The sequence below is a fragment of the Geospiza fortis genome, unplaced genomic scaffold, assembly GCF_000277835.1.
Source record: "Geospiza fortis unplaced genomic scaffold, GeoFor_1.0 scaffold366, whole genome shotgun sequence".
In the NCBI taxonomy this organism is placed as follows: Eukaryota; Metazoa; Chordata; class Aves; order Passeriformes; family Thraupidae; genus Geospiza; species Geospiza fortis.
In genome coordinates this window covers 5,290,605-5,305,628 of record NW_005054342.1, presented here as the reverse complement: position 1 = coordinate 5,305,628, position 15,024 = coordinate 5,290,605, and the positions used below count along the sequence as shown (strand labels likewise).

At 38.8% G+C, this 15,024-nt stretch overlaps 1 protein-coding gene across 1 annotated transcript in view; it reads left to right on the top strand.

The window, feature by feature from the left end:
• Positions 1 to 15,024, top strand: part of GABRG3 (gamma-aminobutyric acid type A receptor gamma3 subunit) — a 296,832-nt gene that overhangs the window by 144,312 nt on the left and 137,496 nt on the right. Inside the window, exons 4-5 of the mRNA XM_014307718.2 lie at positions 12,259 to 12,479; positions 14,792 to 14,874. Coding sequence (XP_014163193.1) covers positions 12,259 to 12,479; positions 14,792 to 14,874 — 304 coding nt within the window. The remainder of the gene's footprint in view (positions 1 to 12,258; positions 12,480 to 14,791; positions 14,875 to 15,024) is intronic.

Here is a 15,024-nt window from a genome sequence, read left to right as displayed (position 1 = left end):
TGAGTCTGTGTCGTAGACATCCTTTTCACTAAAATCCTTTCTTTAGGATTTTTTCCTTCTGGGAAGCTGAGGCCCCAGAAACAAGATGTAAACAATAGATTGTCTGCTGCTGTGGAATGCAACAGGTGGGTCTGTGATTGGTCTCCTGGGGAAGTTTTGGTTCAGTGACCAGTCACCGCAGAGCTGGCTTGCGGAGTCTGTCAAGGCCAGCTTGTGTGTGATCATTCTTTACTTTCTATTCTTAGGTAGCTAGCAGCTTCTGGAAACGCTCCCTTTCTTTTCTTTTTAGTATAGTTATAATGGATGTATATATCATAACATAATAAATCAAGCCTTCTGATCATGGAGCCCATCTCGTCTCTTCCTTCACCCCGAAAACCTTGTGGCCAACCGGCGACAAGTCTGTATTGATATCTGGTAAAAACGGAAATTACTGCCAGCCCTTGGACTTTCATATGTCTTCTTGCTGTACTTCCAGTTCTCTCTTGCTACAAGTTTAGAGATGTTCAGGTGAAGAAGTGTGAGTCTGTATTGATATCTGGTAAAAATGGAAATTACTGTCAGCCCTTGGACTTTCACATGTCTTCTTGCTGTACTTCCAGTTGTCTGCTACAATTCAAAAAAAGGATAGACCATGAAAGACTTGTCCTTTTCTTCTAGTGTAAGAAGCTTTACTAATCTGGGCCTGTTTGAAGTGGTTAAGAAAGGTTCAGAAAGCTTATGCTGGGAAGCTTACCAGGTCTATATCTTTGCAGTGGAAAGTGTTAAAGGCTGGAGAAGTTTTAGCAGGATTCAGAAAGAAATACTGCAATACTGTGAGACTCTAAGCAAAACATGTCTTTCCATCTTGCTTAAACTGAAATTGGGGAAAAGAAAAATAAAACAGAAGTAGTAATAAAACCTCTCCCAATTTAAGGACTGTATTCAGAAAGGAAAAAAATGCTGACTGAATAAACCTAAAGACGTGGGTCAGAGAAATGTGACTGGGTCAATATTATTGTTTCTGTCATTAAATAATAAAAGGAAAAAATACCAAGAAAAGGACTGCTTTAGAATTAATTACCAGTGACATACATTTCTGATCAAAGGGTCAGCCTGGGTGCCTGGAGCACAGATGATGGTGTACAAACATTATATTGACCCCATGGCTTTCCCCTATAGCGCATCCCTGTGTAAGTCCATCCAAACAGAACCTCCACGACCTCTTGTGGCTCTGGAATGGGGCTTTCCCTGTGTCTCCCTGGTTCAGTTTCCAGCTGCCTGGTGCCCATGTCAGTGTGTCCCCTCAGCTGATGGCTAAAGGAGGGGCGGGTGTCCAGGGGGGTGCAGGGCTGGGAGGAGTGGGACTGATGTCAAGTGGTTACTGTGGCAACAGGGAGGGGACCGGTAGAGGGTGGGGGAGCAAAGGGGGATGGGGGGAGTGGCAGTGTTACCATGGCAACAGATGAAGTGCCTTCCTCCCCTGGGTTGGAGATGCAGCTGCCTTTATGTAAAATTACCTGCCTGGTGCTGGAGGGTTTGGGCACAGCATATCAAGAGTGCTTGTGTTGTCACCTATTTGTATTAACTATTTCATTACTAGTTAGAAAGTGAATCTGCTTGGGATATAAAGTATTTTTTCCCACACAAGCTACACCCACAATTATCTCTTTTTATGGTTCACAAGTTGTGGCAGAATTCTTTTTTATTCCTTCTAATATAGTGTAAAAAGCTATGTGCCAATATCAGGAATTAATCATGAAGTACTAGAAAACATGCTGATTTGAGTGAGTTTGTTTTACACATCTTTACAGGGCTATATTTCATTTTCCCCTATAAGCTTTGCAAGACAGATCTTAAAATTTCTTGTTTGGGTTTTTTAATTTTTTCTTTTTTTTCCCTTAATCATATTTTCTGGTAATTTTCTGGTAATTTCCTTTAAAATTTCCCCAACTGGTGAGTGATGGTGTTTGTGAATATAAGATGAATGTGCTCATGTAAAACTGATAGGAACAGCCTGAACTCCTGAAATTTTGGTCATTGCAGGGCCCAGTGAATGGCAATCAGCCATCTGCTGTTTCATCTGGTGTCCCTTGTGCCCTGACTAGGGACAGTGAAGAATTACCAATGTCAATAGGTGTTTCAATAAGTCTCACATCAAAAAAGAATGGACTGAAATCAAGGAGGAATTGGATGGAATTTGGCTTGAAAAGATGGATTTTATGGCATGGTAAAACTATTTCTGGGTGTCAAACCACATAATACAAGAAGATTTGGGAGGAGGTATGGTTTGGATCACTGGAGCTCAGGGCCTTGGAGTTGGCCAAAAAAAGAAATCAAAGAAGCTGAGGCAAGGATCAACCCCCAGATACTTATCCTATGAAAAAGTCTCTTTGCTTCTGTTGTGAAGCCTAGGTGAAGCATGCACACATTTACCTGCTGTGTATTCCTTTGAAGAGGTGGGCTGTGATCTGGAGTGCTCCTAGGCTCGGAAGTGTGGGAAGGCTGGGCTCAGCCTACTAGGGCAGCCAGCCCACTCTTGTGGGCTCCATATTTTGAACATGAAGTCTCAGCCTCCCCTGGAAGTGTGCTCCCAGCAGTGCAGAAGCAGAGAAGGCTCTGCTTTCACCTGAGCCAGCAGTTCAGAGGGTGCAGGGCTGCCCTGGCTCCTTTGGAGGCCAAGAGCAAGAAAGGTTTGTACACAGACTCATTACAGACCATCCTCTTGTGCCTACGTGGCAAAACACTCATCTTATTTTTAGAGCAGTTAAACATTTGCATTTCCCTCATATGCAAATTAGGGCTTTTACAGATGAGCTTTTTTCTACTACTTTGTGCACAGTTGGCTTTTTTGTGCATCATTTTGTTTAATTAGAGTAACACCTATTCACATCCTGTGGATATAGGATATAACTCCCCTGCTCGCTGTGGCTTCATTTATTTCCCTAATTTCTGTCATCCAGAATTTTAAACTCTCCTTTTAGATCCTATTTATGTTGTAATAAATTCAGACTTTTTGACCTGGGTATGTCTGTTCTACTAAATCAAAGATGTCCAGGGACCAATACTTGTCCCCAAGACTGAGTGGCACCAACTGGTGTATGTCTACATTTTTTTTTTAGTTTTAGCTGCCTCTGTGGCACATTTGCCTTGGGAGCAACAGTGCAAGGAATTCAGCTGGCAGTAAAGTGAGGTGAATGACTGGGTGTGTGGTGCTTGAGCTGTGTGTGTAGTCTCTCTTTATTCAGCTGTGGGGATGCAATCAGTGAGTTAGTGTTTGTTTTGAGCAAATGCAGGATTGTATGTATTTATGTATTTTGACCCTTGAAAGTGTTCAGTGATGCGTGGCAGGATGGTTTGAAATGGTGAAATATCCCAGGTGAGCTGTAGCTTTCCTGCATCTTGGAGAAGATACGAACACCCTCAATATCTCAGCTTCTGAGAAAAAGAGGTTGTATTTTTTTTTTGTTTCCCAACCATGGTGTTGTAAGAGTGTGACTTTTGGGGACATTTGCGTTCTGTAGTAGAGTGGTATGTGGGTTCTTAAGGTAAAACATGGCCTCGGGAGGTACCTTAAAAGTGCCTCTGGAAGGGAACAGCTAGAACAGGACTTCTACCTACCTGATCTTCCCATCTGCCTCCTTAAAAAGTGTTCCTTACCATCTTTTCTCTCACTCAGAATTGTGTGTGAGACCATCACTGTATCTGACCCTCTACTCTGAGTGTCTGCTTTTTCATGACTGCCCTGTCTCCCATTCCCTTACAACTGTTCTTGTGCTAAGAGTGACAGTAAGTGTAAAAACATCATGGTAACCTCTCCTTTCCTAGGTTCTGATGGCATAAAAGATGTTTCAAAATATTCTTTCACTTCTTTTGTTAAAAGGCACTCTTTCCTGTTAAAAAACCTGTTTGACACAGAGATTATAAGCATAAAATCTTTTTGTGTGCAGTCTTTGAGAATGCATTTATTTATTGTGAAAAGTATAGTTTAACTTCTGTTTTGAGTAAGGTAATGCCTCAAAAACTATGTTTATAAAGTCAGTAAATCTTCTATTGTAATATGTAAATACTATTAAGTACCTTTATGATTTTGTAAATTTTTCAGATATCAAGCATTCCTAGGAGACATTGATAATGTACTTTATTATATTAGGTACAGCCATTAACATATATTCACAGTATCTTAATTTTCTCTTTCTTTGTTTCTTCTGATCAGGGATTATTAATCTTCATTTCTTTACTATTTCCACAGGAGTTAAGCTTGTCCTTGTGCATTTATGTTGCTAAAATCTTAAGTTTACAACCTTGGTTTCTTCAATTATGCATTTGGAATCTCTCTCTCTCTCTCTCTCCATCCCAGCTTGCTGTCTTAGTAGTAAAGCCTTAAATTACAGGTCAGAGTGAGCACTGTATTTTCTATGTCAATCCCAAAAATATTGTTCCTTCCAGCAGCAATCTTCTTAGGAAGAACTACTCTGATTAGCATTTGAGTAGCAGTGCTCACCAGCTAACAGAGATGAAAAGTTTGCATGCTGCCATGTACATCCCCTGCGCTTCTTTGCGTGCTTTGGACAGCTCTTTTCTAAATGTGATCAATTTTAGGCATATACAGTTATGTCTCATCGAAGGCAAAGCTTCTCATCAGGCACAGTCTGCAACAGGACATGAACCCTGACACACCAAGAAAACAGGCTGTGGAAAGGCAATTGTGGCATGATCACAGCAATCAGGATATCTTTGGGAATGCTTTAATAGCAAGAGAAGCCAACAAAAGGCTCCAAAAAGAAATGGGAAGTGGCAATATTTAAAAAGTCTTCCACCAAAAAGGGAGAGAACAGAGCTACAGCTGATTTTCTGAAATGCATTATTTCTAATTTCATGCTGCGTTTCTGACTGTGAAATGATTGTTTGAAGCAGAAGAGATAATCCATCAATGTGGAGTGAAGTCTCAAAGAGATGTCAAGGCTTGGGCCAAGACAAAAATCTCCAGCTCTTCCTGTAACTGAAAGGAAGAATTTATCTGCAATACACAAGGGCTAAAGGTAGCCTCCAAAGAGCCAAAATAGGCAGAGGGAGACAGACAAATGTTTTCTCAGGGAAAGGAAGTGCTATATGATACTTTCATGCTTTGTTTCTTGAGTGTAGTTAGATGTCTTTCCCTCTTTATAGAGCAGGAAATCAGTGAAATAACATTCTGAAGCAGGCAGGAGGCAATACTACAGTGAAGAAGGTGAGCTTCCATCCTCCTTGCTCCAACATTCCTACTGAGTCAGTCATGAGAATAGTTTGGGGTGGGGTTTTTTTGGTTTTCTTTTACTCAAAGCATTCCGCTATGAAGATGATTGGTGCTGCTTGCTGAAATATTTTCATGTTGCTAACCAGAATAGCCCTTATATCTGTGGTGAAAATCTCAGTTTTGAATTTGCTTCTTTCATTGTATTTTGCCCATGGAACCACGATGCTTTTAACAGTATGAAAGTACCAAAGCAAATTCTCGAAAAAAAAGAGCAAGTTATTCAAAGCTTTTCTATACATGAAACAGTTTGGAAAGTTTTCAAACTTATGTATTTCATTACTACTGTAAAACTAATCTTTAATCTCCTTCTTTTGACTATCTTTTGAAGGTACAGCCTTAACGCTGATGGGAAAGATAAATTCAGATTAAGAAGAGAAAAAAATCCAAAAGTGGGAATGTGTTGCCCACTCTTCCACTCATAATAGAGGCTATTAGGAATTAGGATCTAGAAAGGGAGCAAGAGCAGAGAGTGGAAACAAAGCAAACTGGTGGAGAATGGGAAGGTGATCCCTGCTATGCTGTCTCTTAGGCAACAAACCCAGTGTTGTATGCCATGTGAAGTAAATACATCCCCTTTAACTCCTGGGCAGCCTCTGGAAACACAAAGCCCCAGCCTGGCAGAGATAGTCCAGGAAAAGTTACAGGCAGCTCTAATGGTGCTATTCCACTCATCCCAAGCTCTGCTGAAAGCAAGGCAAATTTTCAGGACATGGGTGAGAATTACTGTCCTCACAGAAGGCCTGTGTTGGTCTTGATACCACAAGAGTTTTGAATGTACCCTGCATATGAAATACACTATTTTACTGTGTTTTCTACAGCAAATATAATTTATTTCTTTCTGCACTATTTCCACAAAATGAGAGTGTAGGTTTCCACTAGTAGAACTTTCAGTTCCTTTCCACAGGATATCTGAGAGGTTTTAACCAGTTCTTGAAATTAAAATGCAGATTGCACATAGGGTGCAAAACTAAGCAGAAGCTGTCAAGCAGTACTATTAAGGTTTACATTGAAGCTTAACATTTTAAGCCTTCCATGCAACAGAGGTCTCCTGAAATCACCGTAGTTCCTGACTTTTCACAGTCTATACAGTGTGCAATCTGATCAATAATCAGCACACATTGTGTGGCAGATGCTGTGGAACTACTTATTTCCATCCATACCAAAAATAGGTATGATCAAGGTACCTTTTCAGATTATCAAAAGTCTGTTCATAATATGGACAGAGGACAATTCTCTCCTCATTCTAGCCCAGGGTAAAATGCAATAAATCAGGGAAGCTGAAGGTGGGCTATGCTCAGAAGAATTACTCTAAGTGTTTTGATATCATGTGAATGCACTGGTTCAGGAAGAGGGAACCACTCATTCCATATTTCAGGGAGCATTTCCTCTTTCACTCATTTGTTACACAACTAAATAGGCAGGTGAATCAATCATTGACCTTTCCTTTTAGTGGTGAGCTGGGCTGTAAAAAATATGCTTTTATTGAAAATCACCTTCAAACTCCGAAGAGATTGCTCACTTTTAATGTTCTCAAGTGCATCAGAGTGCAGAATAAATAGACATCATGAGCATTGCTTTAGTATTTGGGACATTTTCTACTAAAACACAGTATCTCAAACCCTTCCCTTTGTACTTCTAAGCCAAGCATGACAGGGGCATAAAGAAAGAAGGTTCCTGGGTGTGTTCGCCTTTGGTGTACAGCTGAGTGCAATAAAGGGGGGATTCCCAGTCTTTAGAGATTTGCTCCCACGTCTCTCCTGTTTCCCTGAACAGCCCCTTCCCATATTCCCTTTTAAACATTATACTTAACATTTCTATGACAGTTTGCATGTAACGGGCTCAACCATTATTCATTTTTTAAGCATACTTCTTACTGAATGGTTTAGGTTGAAATATAAAAGCGAAGTTTAATACTTATTTCCAGAACAGTTTTAGACTAACGAATGGGAATTCCTACTTTGGTGAAGTCCAGCCTTTTGGTAGCTAAAGAAGACTTTATCCCTTGCACAGTTTATTAGACTAGTTCCAAGCTTCTACAGACAATGTTTGTGGTGTGTTGTGGTGTGCTGGCATGTTATACAAGGGGTGTGGGAGGGCACAGAATTATTGTAATATGAACTGGACCCTAATTATGCAGCTATTTTCAGTTGATTACCAGCCTCACACAAATGCCAGTAGCAGCTTTAATGATTTACAGTCTCACTCTATTGCCAATCCAGACACAGGTTCTAAAATGAAAAAAAAAAGAAAAAAAAAAAAGAAAAAAAAAAGAGTCTAGTAGGCAGTAGTAAAAACCTGAAAAGTATCATGCAAGAAATTCTTGCATTTTTTCCAAGGACAGGATTCTTGACATTGTTGTTGCTGTTGTTGTGAAGAAGTTTGAAAATGCAGAAAAAATGAGAGGGCTGCAGCAGAAGCAACAAAACACTATTTATCTGTAGTCATTGGCATCCATGCATCCATTACCTGACTGTGACAGCCTATTACATCATATTTTTCAGAATTAAAATGAGACATTGTGATAGGAGAAAAGCTCCATGTGTTACCAACAGCAGGTTAGCTATTCTTTTGACTGAGAAAACAATTGAAGACTTGGTTGAAAAGAATGCATTTTTCTCTGTGACTACAGATGACTTAGACAATGGCATTTTCAAGGTGTTCACAATCATTAATCATTCCTACACAGTTGAAGGGCAAATAATTCAGTGCTGACTCTTATTTTCAAAGTACTAATGAAACCACATTAGGAATATTTGAAACTGTGAAAAAAAAACCAAACTAAAATCAAGTAGTTGGAGCTTTGACTATCTGCAGCTATTTTCAGGTAACACTGTTGCTAAATCTGGGTTATAGCTTCTGCCCACAATCAGTGAAAATTAAGTAGGTGAAATTGTCTTTAGTTTCTTGTTCTCTACATAACCACAGAACAGGAAAATACCATCTAATTTTCCTCATCTCATTCAGTCATTGCTCTCAGGCAATGTTTCAGATTTAAAGAATTTATAAAATTTGAATGAGAAGAAAAGTTCTACATGAGACAATTACTTGCATACTGTGTAGGTAAAAGGACCACAGTATGTTTTCTTGGTTTTAGGAGTTACTTTTGGAAGCTATGTGAGCATTGTCAGGTGTCAATTTACAATCCCATTTTCAAAGGTAACCTCATAGGAGGTGATACAGAGTTTTTCTGTGACAAAATGTCCCTTATAATTTTAAGATGATACTGAGTGTTTCTTGCAAAGAGAAGTCTTGCAAGTAGAAAAATCTGTCTCTTTATTATGAAATATATAAAATAATGTGTTCATTTAAGGTTAATCTGCAAAAAAAAGTACCCATGAGAAATACTTTGGTCGTAAGCAGCTATGCAACATTGGGGAGTAATAAAGAAAAAAAAAGACATTTCACACAAAAGTACACTGTAGCTGCCTGAAATGAGGCTTTGTATTTTCATACAATCAAACAAAATACAAATAAACTGATTAAGTTTTAGTGGGAAATGACTGCCTTTTTCAAAGTTTGGCTGCTCTAGTGTGAATGCATCCAGGCACTGTGTGAATATGTGGTAAAAGTAGGAAAATCTTGGGTCTGTTTAGCTAGCATGGCAAACTGGGTGCTATTAAGACAAGAAAACTTAGTGACAGAACACTTTTCTGTACATCACCTCAGTATTTCATGTAGAATGTGTTTTACCATTTTTGCTGCTGGGCAGAAGTCTTGTTTAAAATGTTGCTGTTTTTCACTTCTTCCTGTGTTCAATGTAGCAGTCAGTAGTTGCTGCCAGGAAAAAAAACAAAGGGAGAAGGAAGAATTGGAAGATTATTAACAAAATTACTGGTGCAGTGGTAGAACAGAACATGAAGAATATTGTTAGTCCTAGGATGTTGTTTCATGTGAGGCATCACATCACTGAAACCTGGTGTCCTGCCTGAACTCTCTAAGTGCAATCACTGAGTTTTGTAAAGATCTAAAATGGCAGGTATTAGCTAGAAAGTGAAGAGTATTACTTTCTTTTATCATATGATATTGACCTGTCTGTAAAACCAACATAGAGACCTTTTTTCTGGCAGTTTCTTGTTGGATGCTGTGTGCTGGAGATCAGTGTACCAGCTCTGTGCAAAAAAATGTATGGGAGCTGTTGCCTTCACTGGGAATGGAGTATCTGTTGTCAGTGAACATGGAGGTAATTTTCTGAAATGTGCATACACTTGGAACCATTAGAAGTGGAGAATTGAGTGCCAACTTCAAAAGTGACTTATTGCTTAGTTAAAGACTGAAGAAATTCCAAAGATTAATTTAAGGGATGTACTGATATAACATTCACTTCTAAAAGGGATTAATGGTGAGAATCTCAATTCAGATATTAAATGGAAATGTGTGTTTATTTTTCCTGGAAAAAATTTGGTTTTGTAATTTTTTACATTCTGACTGAGGACTGTAAATACTTTAATTTTTTTTTAAATAGGGTTAAAGTGTTTAAAAATTCAATGCAACTAACTTCAACCAACTTCAATGACTTTTCTTTTAAAAAGGCTGCTTTGTTTTTTATCATCTCAGTTTGCCAAAAAAAAATGAAGGTTTTTTTCCAGAACTAATTAACTCTAGAAGATCTGGGAACCATTTAATTTGAGTTGAATTTTTTTTTTATTAAGGCAAATGGAGTGGCCCATTCTACAGGTATTTTGAATAATGATCATTGGCGGCAGCAATAAATAACAAAGATGCAAAGCGGGAGTTGGGCAGTGGTGTTAGCATGACCCTGTTTCTAGGCTGATGTAATCCATTTAGCCAGAGTAGTTTACTGGAATAGAAACCACAATGTTACATTTACACTGCTCCTGGAGCCCACTTTGCTCAGATGTAGCTGCAGTACCTTCTCATGGTAATGTATTAAGGAGCCCAGGGTCTTTCCTTTCTTATGGCAGGGTAGAAATCCTGAATACCTTAAATCCTAAAAATCATTAAATATGCATGATATACTAGAAAAGAAATATGGTTACTTCTAAATTTAGTCAAAATGAAGCATTTATATAAAATAAGCTCAAATGTGAATATCATGCAAAAACTTATCCTGTGAAAAGACAGCACTGTCATCAGCCAGCTGTATACAAATGGTCTTTGGTTCTATAAATACAGATTCTCACACGTGGGCTAGGAAGAGCAGCTCTACTCACTCAGCATTTGGAGAAACCCATAGACATGTCTGGCATATTCCTTTCTACAGAAGCTGAATGTGCCAAATACTTGTCATTAGACTTTCAAAGGCTAAAATGCACTTGACTTAAAGAAAGAACATCAGTGACATCTAAAACCTGGTGCATTAAGGATGTTCTTTCTGAATAACAGAGGTACACTGTGTACATTACATTACATGCTTCAGATCTGTGGAGATGTCATCCATATAAAAGAAAAGTCTTTTCAGATGACAAATCTGTCATCTTCCCTGCAAAACTAAAGCTAATAATACAATGAGAAATAGTAGTGAGATGAGCTATGAAGGAAAATGGTCCTTACTGCCTTGGGTGCCTAGGCTTTAATTCCTGAGGTGATCTACTACCTGGTGTTTGGATACCTGCTAGCAGCACTTATGCACCTTTTGATCATTTTATCATCTAGAGATGTGAGGCCCAGAGTGTGTTTTGGGCTTGGAGTATAGTGCCACTGAACTGGGTTTCCTGGTGTTATAACATCAGCTTTGAAGGGATGGCCTGCGAAAAATGTAATAGCACAGAAGAAACAGGTGGCTCTTAGCAAAAACACTGTCCTCAATTCAGACTGCAAGCTCGACTAACTATATAGAAATATACTGTCTATAAAGAAAAAACCCAATACTACTGTATTGAAACAATAGAAAGAAGTGAAATAAAAGCAAATTCAGACTTTACATATAGCCCTAATTACCCTGTGTTCAGATATACCAGGAGTGCATCTACCAGAGGTCCTAAAGAGATGTTTTCCTTTGGATTATTCCCAAGCCTTGTACTAGCCCCTGTTGTAGAGCACACACTTTGTGCCACATCAGCAAACGTCATCCCTGTCACAGCCAGCCCTGTGGTATTGGGAGGGTATTGCATGACAGACTCAGATGGATGTTTCCCTGACGTTCAAAAACAGAGCAGTCTATTATTCATTTTTCAGTCTTTGAAAAGAGGAAGAGGAACGCAAGCAAATGAAGCATGAGCTTTCCCAGCCTCTGGTGGCTTGAATTCACAATTCAAATACAAAATTAAAATACAATTTCTTCCATGGGGTCTTAAATGCATAAGCCATTGTGTTTATATGTTCACCTGTATAATTTTGTCTGTCCACATGTACTTTAATTTCTGCATTTATATGTACTATGATGGCTTACCTACAGAAACAGAATAGTAAAACATGGAGTAAATGGAAGGACAAATTTAATGTAAATTAAGGTATTAGCACATTCAGGGATGAGTGTTCAGCTCTTAGAATCAGGGTCTGTAAAAGGAGCACATACCTGCCTTTTCATTCTACTGCAGTGTGGCCTGAGAAAGCGTGGCTGAATAATTGGTAGCAAATGGGAAAATTATTTTATTGCATTTACACAACCTCTTCCCTAAAAAGCATCACAATAATCAGGGGAATTTACCATTCTCTAGCTTATGTCTGTTGGTCCTGTTCATCTTTCATGTCTCTTATGGGTTCTGTGACAAAGTCTCTGTAAATTATACCTTCTAGCTGTGACATTTCAGAGACAATGAAAAAGAATGTGCTAATGCTGAAATTGTTATGGCACAGAACTAATGGAAGTGAGATGTTTAGCGTGTTTCATTAAAGCAGCTAGACATAAAAATAAAAGGGTGGAAAAATGGAAAAAAAATATTCCTAAGGCAGTACAAAAAGAAAACATAGCTCCATTGGCCAGAACATACCCTGTTGATCTACACCAGAACAGACCTAATCAAACACCAAATAGTGTGAAATGTGGAACTGATTTCAACTGATGTATCATGCTTTCTTTGCAGGAATATCAAATTGATATATTTTTTGCCCAGACGTGGACAGACAGCCGTCTTCGTTTCAACAGCACCATGAAGATACTGACTCTGAACAGCAACATGGTTGGCTTGATCTGGATCCCAGACACGATATTTCGTAACTCAAAGACAGCAGAGGCCCACTGGATCACCACCCCCAACCAGCTCCTCCGCATATGGAATGATGGCAAGATCTTGTACACCCTCAGGTGAGCGCTTGGCAAGGTGCGGGGCTGAAAGCTTCTCCCAGCTCTGGTGTAGTAAGAGTAATTTTCAGCAATATCTTTGCTCTCCTCTGCTGTTTTCTTCCTGATGCATATGTGGCCACACATTGCAAATATTTAATTATTCAGGCATAAGTAGTGCCAAGTTGAAAAAACAAAGTCTTGTCTTTCTATGAAAGCAACCTTGAGAACTAGGAAATAAGTCTGTCTAAATTGTACAAGCTGGGCTTTTTAGTGCTTGTAATAAAATCGGGAATATGTAGTCCCATAAAACCTGTCAAAAGCCTTTTTGATCGGAGTTAGATGCAGGGTTGGATAAAGCATTTTTAGATTCATGCTAATGCCAATACTTGATTCTTCAAATAAGTCATGCTGAAAGATAGTCTGTCACATCTCATCACAAGGGTGAATTGCTGGAGGAAAGGCTTTTACAGTTTTCTCATCTTTGTGATAAAATCAACTATATGGTATTAGAAATACTGTATATATTTGCATTTTAAAAAGCCTGTGGAATCAAAATATGTGTTTACTTGTGGAAGAGATGAGATGTTCAGAAGGGAGTTTTGCCATAAGCCATGTTCCACAAGGGAAACTGTTCTAGAGATGTGCCTTTCACGCTACATTTTCTTCTGTGATTGTGTTCAGCCCTCTCGGTGCACCTGAGAGGGCTGATCACACTTGCAACTGCTCTGGGGCTCCAATACAAAGTCATTGGAAAACAATAAGAAAGGAAATAAACATCTGGAAAAGCTGCTGATATTTTTAGTGCCCTTTCCTTCTTAGGCTTGCTGTACTGTGAAGAGCTCTTGCTTATTGCAGTTGCCTTTAGCTAAAGAGTTTGGAGATTAAGGTGTCAGCCCCAATATTCTCTTGGTTGGGTTATTGGTTTTTTTTTCCTCAGGAGATTTTGATTATTTATTTGGTTGGTTTTTTTTCTATTAAGATCTGTTTCAGTATTTCAGGCCAAGTATCTACATAATAGTAGTTAGACTTACATACCTCTCACTAAAGAAACTTTTTGTCAAATGGACTACAAAATTTGTCTAAAGCAGCTAAAAGTTAATACTTGACCCATTGGAATGAGCATTTCTAGTTTGTGAAAGATGTTTTGAGTCCCTTTTGATCTCTCAGGTCGACCTCCTTTTTTCACAGGAAAAGCTGTTGGAATGATCATTGTTAACTCTGTGTAATTCAAACCAAATTTATCTGACCTGTGTCAGGATTGGTATGACATGGAAGAGGTAGCTATTGTATGCCCTAGTGCCGTCAGGTGTTGATGGGTGTTATGTGTACAGGAGGAAGCGTACAAGGTGCAGTCATGCTCCTTACCTCTCCATCTTCTTCCCTGCCCCTTTTAGGGTGTGAATGCAACACTGTTGCAACCCTGCAAATCTTCTAGTGGCAGGGCAATCATTTAATAATAAATGCAATTTAATTCAATAATCAAATTCCTCACAGGTGACCTTTTCTGATACAGAGTTTTTCTCTGTGCTATCCTATACCTCGGACACAAACCTTTCACCATAGAGTTTTTAATCTTTTTATTTAGTTTCCAAAAGGAAAAACCTACATAGCCCACAAGTATTAATTCTGTCATGAAACTATGTAGAGTTTTTTTAAAAGACTGTACAATAAACTAGCACTTAATTCAATTTCCCTGAGTAAGTACATTCACTTTGTAGGCTATTAGACTGAAGATTATTGATTTTTATCAATAATTTTAAAATTGGCTGTGTTTGTAGCATACTTTGTTTTAGGGATGTCATGTAAAAGCAGCTTTAAAGTGGGGATGAAGATGTTTCTGCTGATCTGTTTGTTGCATCTGTATGATAAGAACAGCATTTGGAGATTTATTAGGTTTTGGAGAGACAGCCTGAAGAAATTGAAAGAATTTGAAGTTCACACTATAAGTACACGTGGAGAATATTTTTATAAGTTTCCCTCTGAAGTTGATTTTGTGGAATTGCATACAACATGAGCCATATTTCCTGTTATTTTTGTAAAGAACAGTTGTTTTCATCCCAGAACCTGATGAATTATCTAGAGAAACACATATGCACAGATTTCCTGGGATCCAGAAAGTGTTGATGATGTGTCTGAAATTATTTAAGATCATTATCGTTGCTTTGTATCAGGCTTAAATAGCCACCGAACAATCTGCAAATATGGTTCTTTCTTTTCAGGCCTTACTTATGGATATCAAATCTATTCTTGCATGATGCTTAAGGTTTCCCTGCCTCCTCCTCTGGCTGTTGCCTGTACTGGCACACAGTAACAGACCCTTGGTTTCTTCACAGGCTTACCATCAATGCTGAGTGCCAGCTGCAGCTGCACAACTTCCCCATGGATGAACACTCCTGTCCTCTGATATTCTCCAGCTGTAAGTGCTTCTTTCATGCCTTATTCCTGTGTATGCAGGGGCATGAGTTTAATTCTGATTTCTGTCAGGTTGGTCAATTGTTCCATAACCAGTATAAGAAGTTTAGGTTTGTTCAAATATTTAGGGAATTTTTGGTATCCTCTCTTGCAC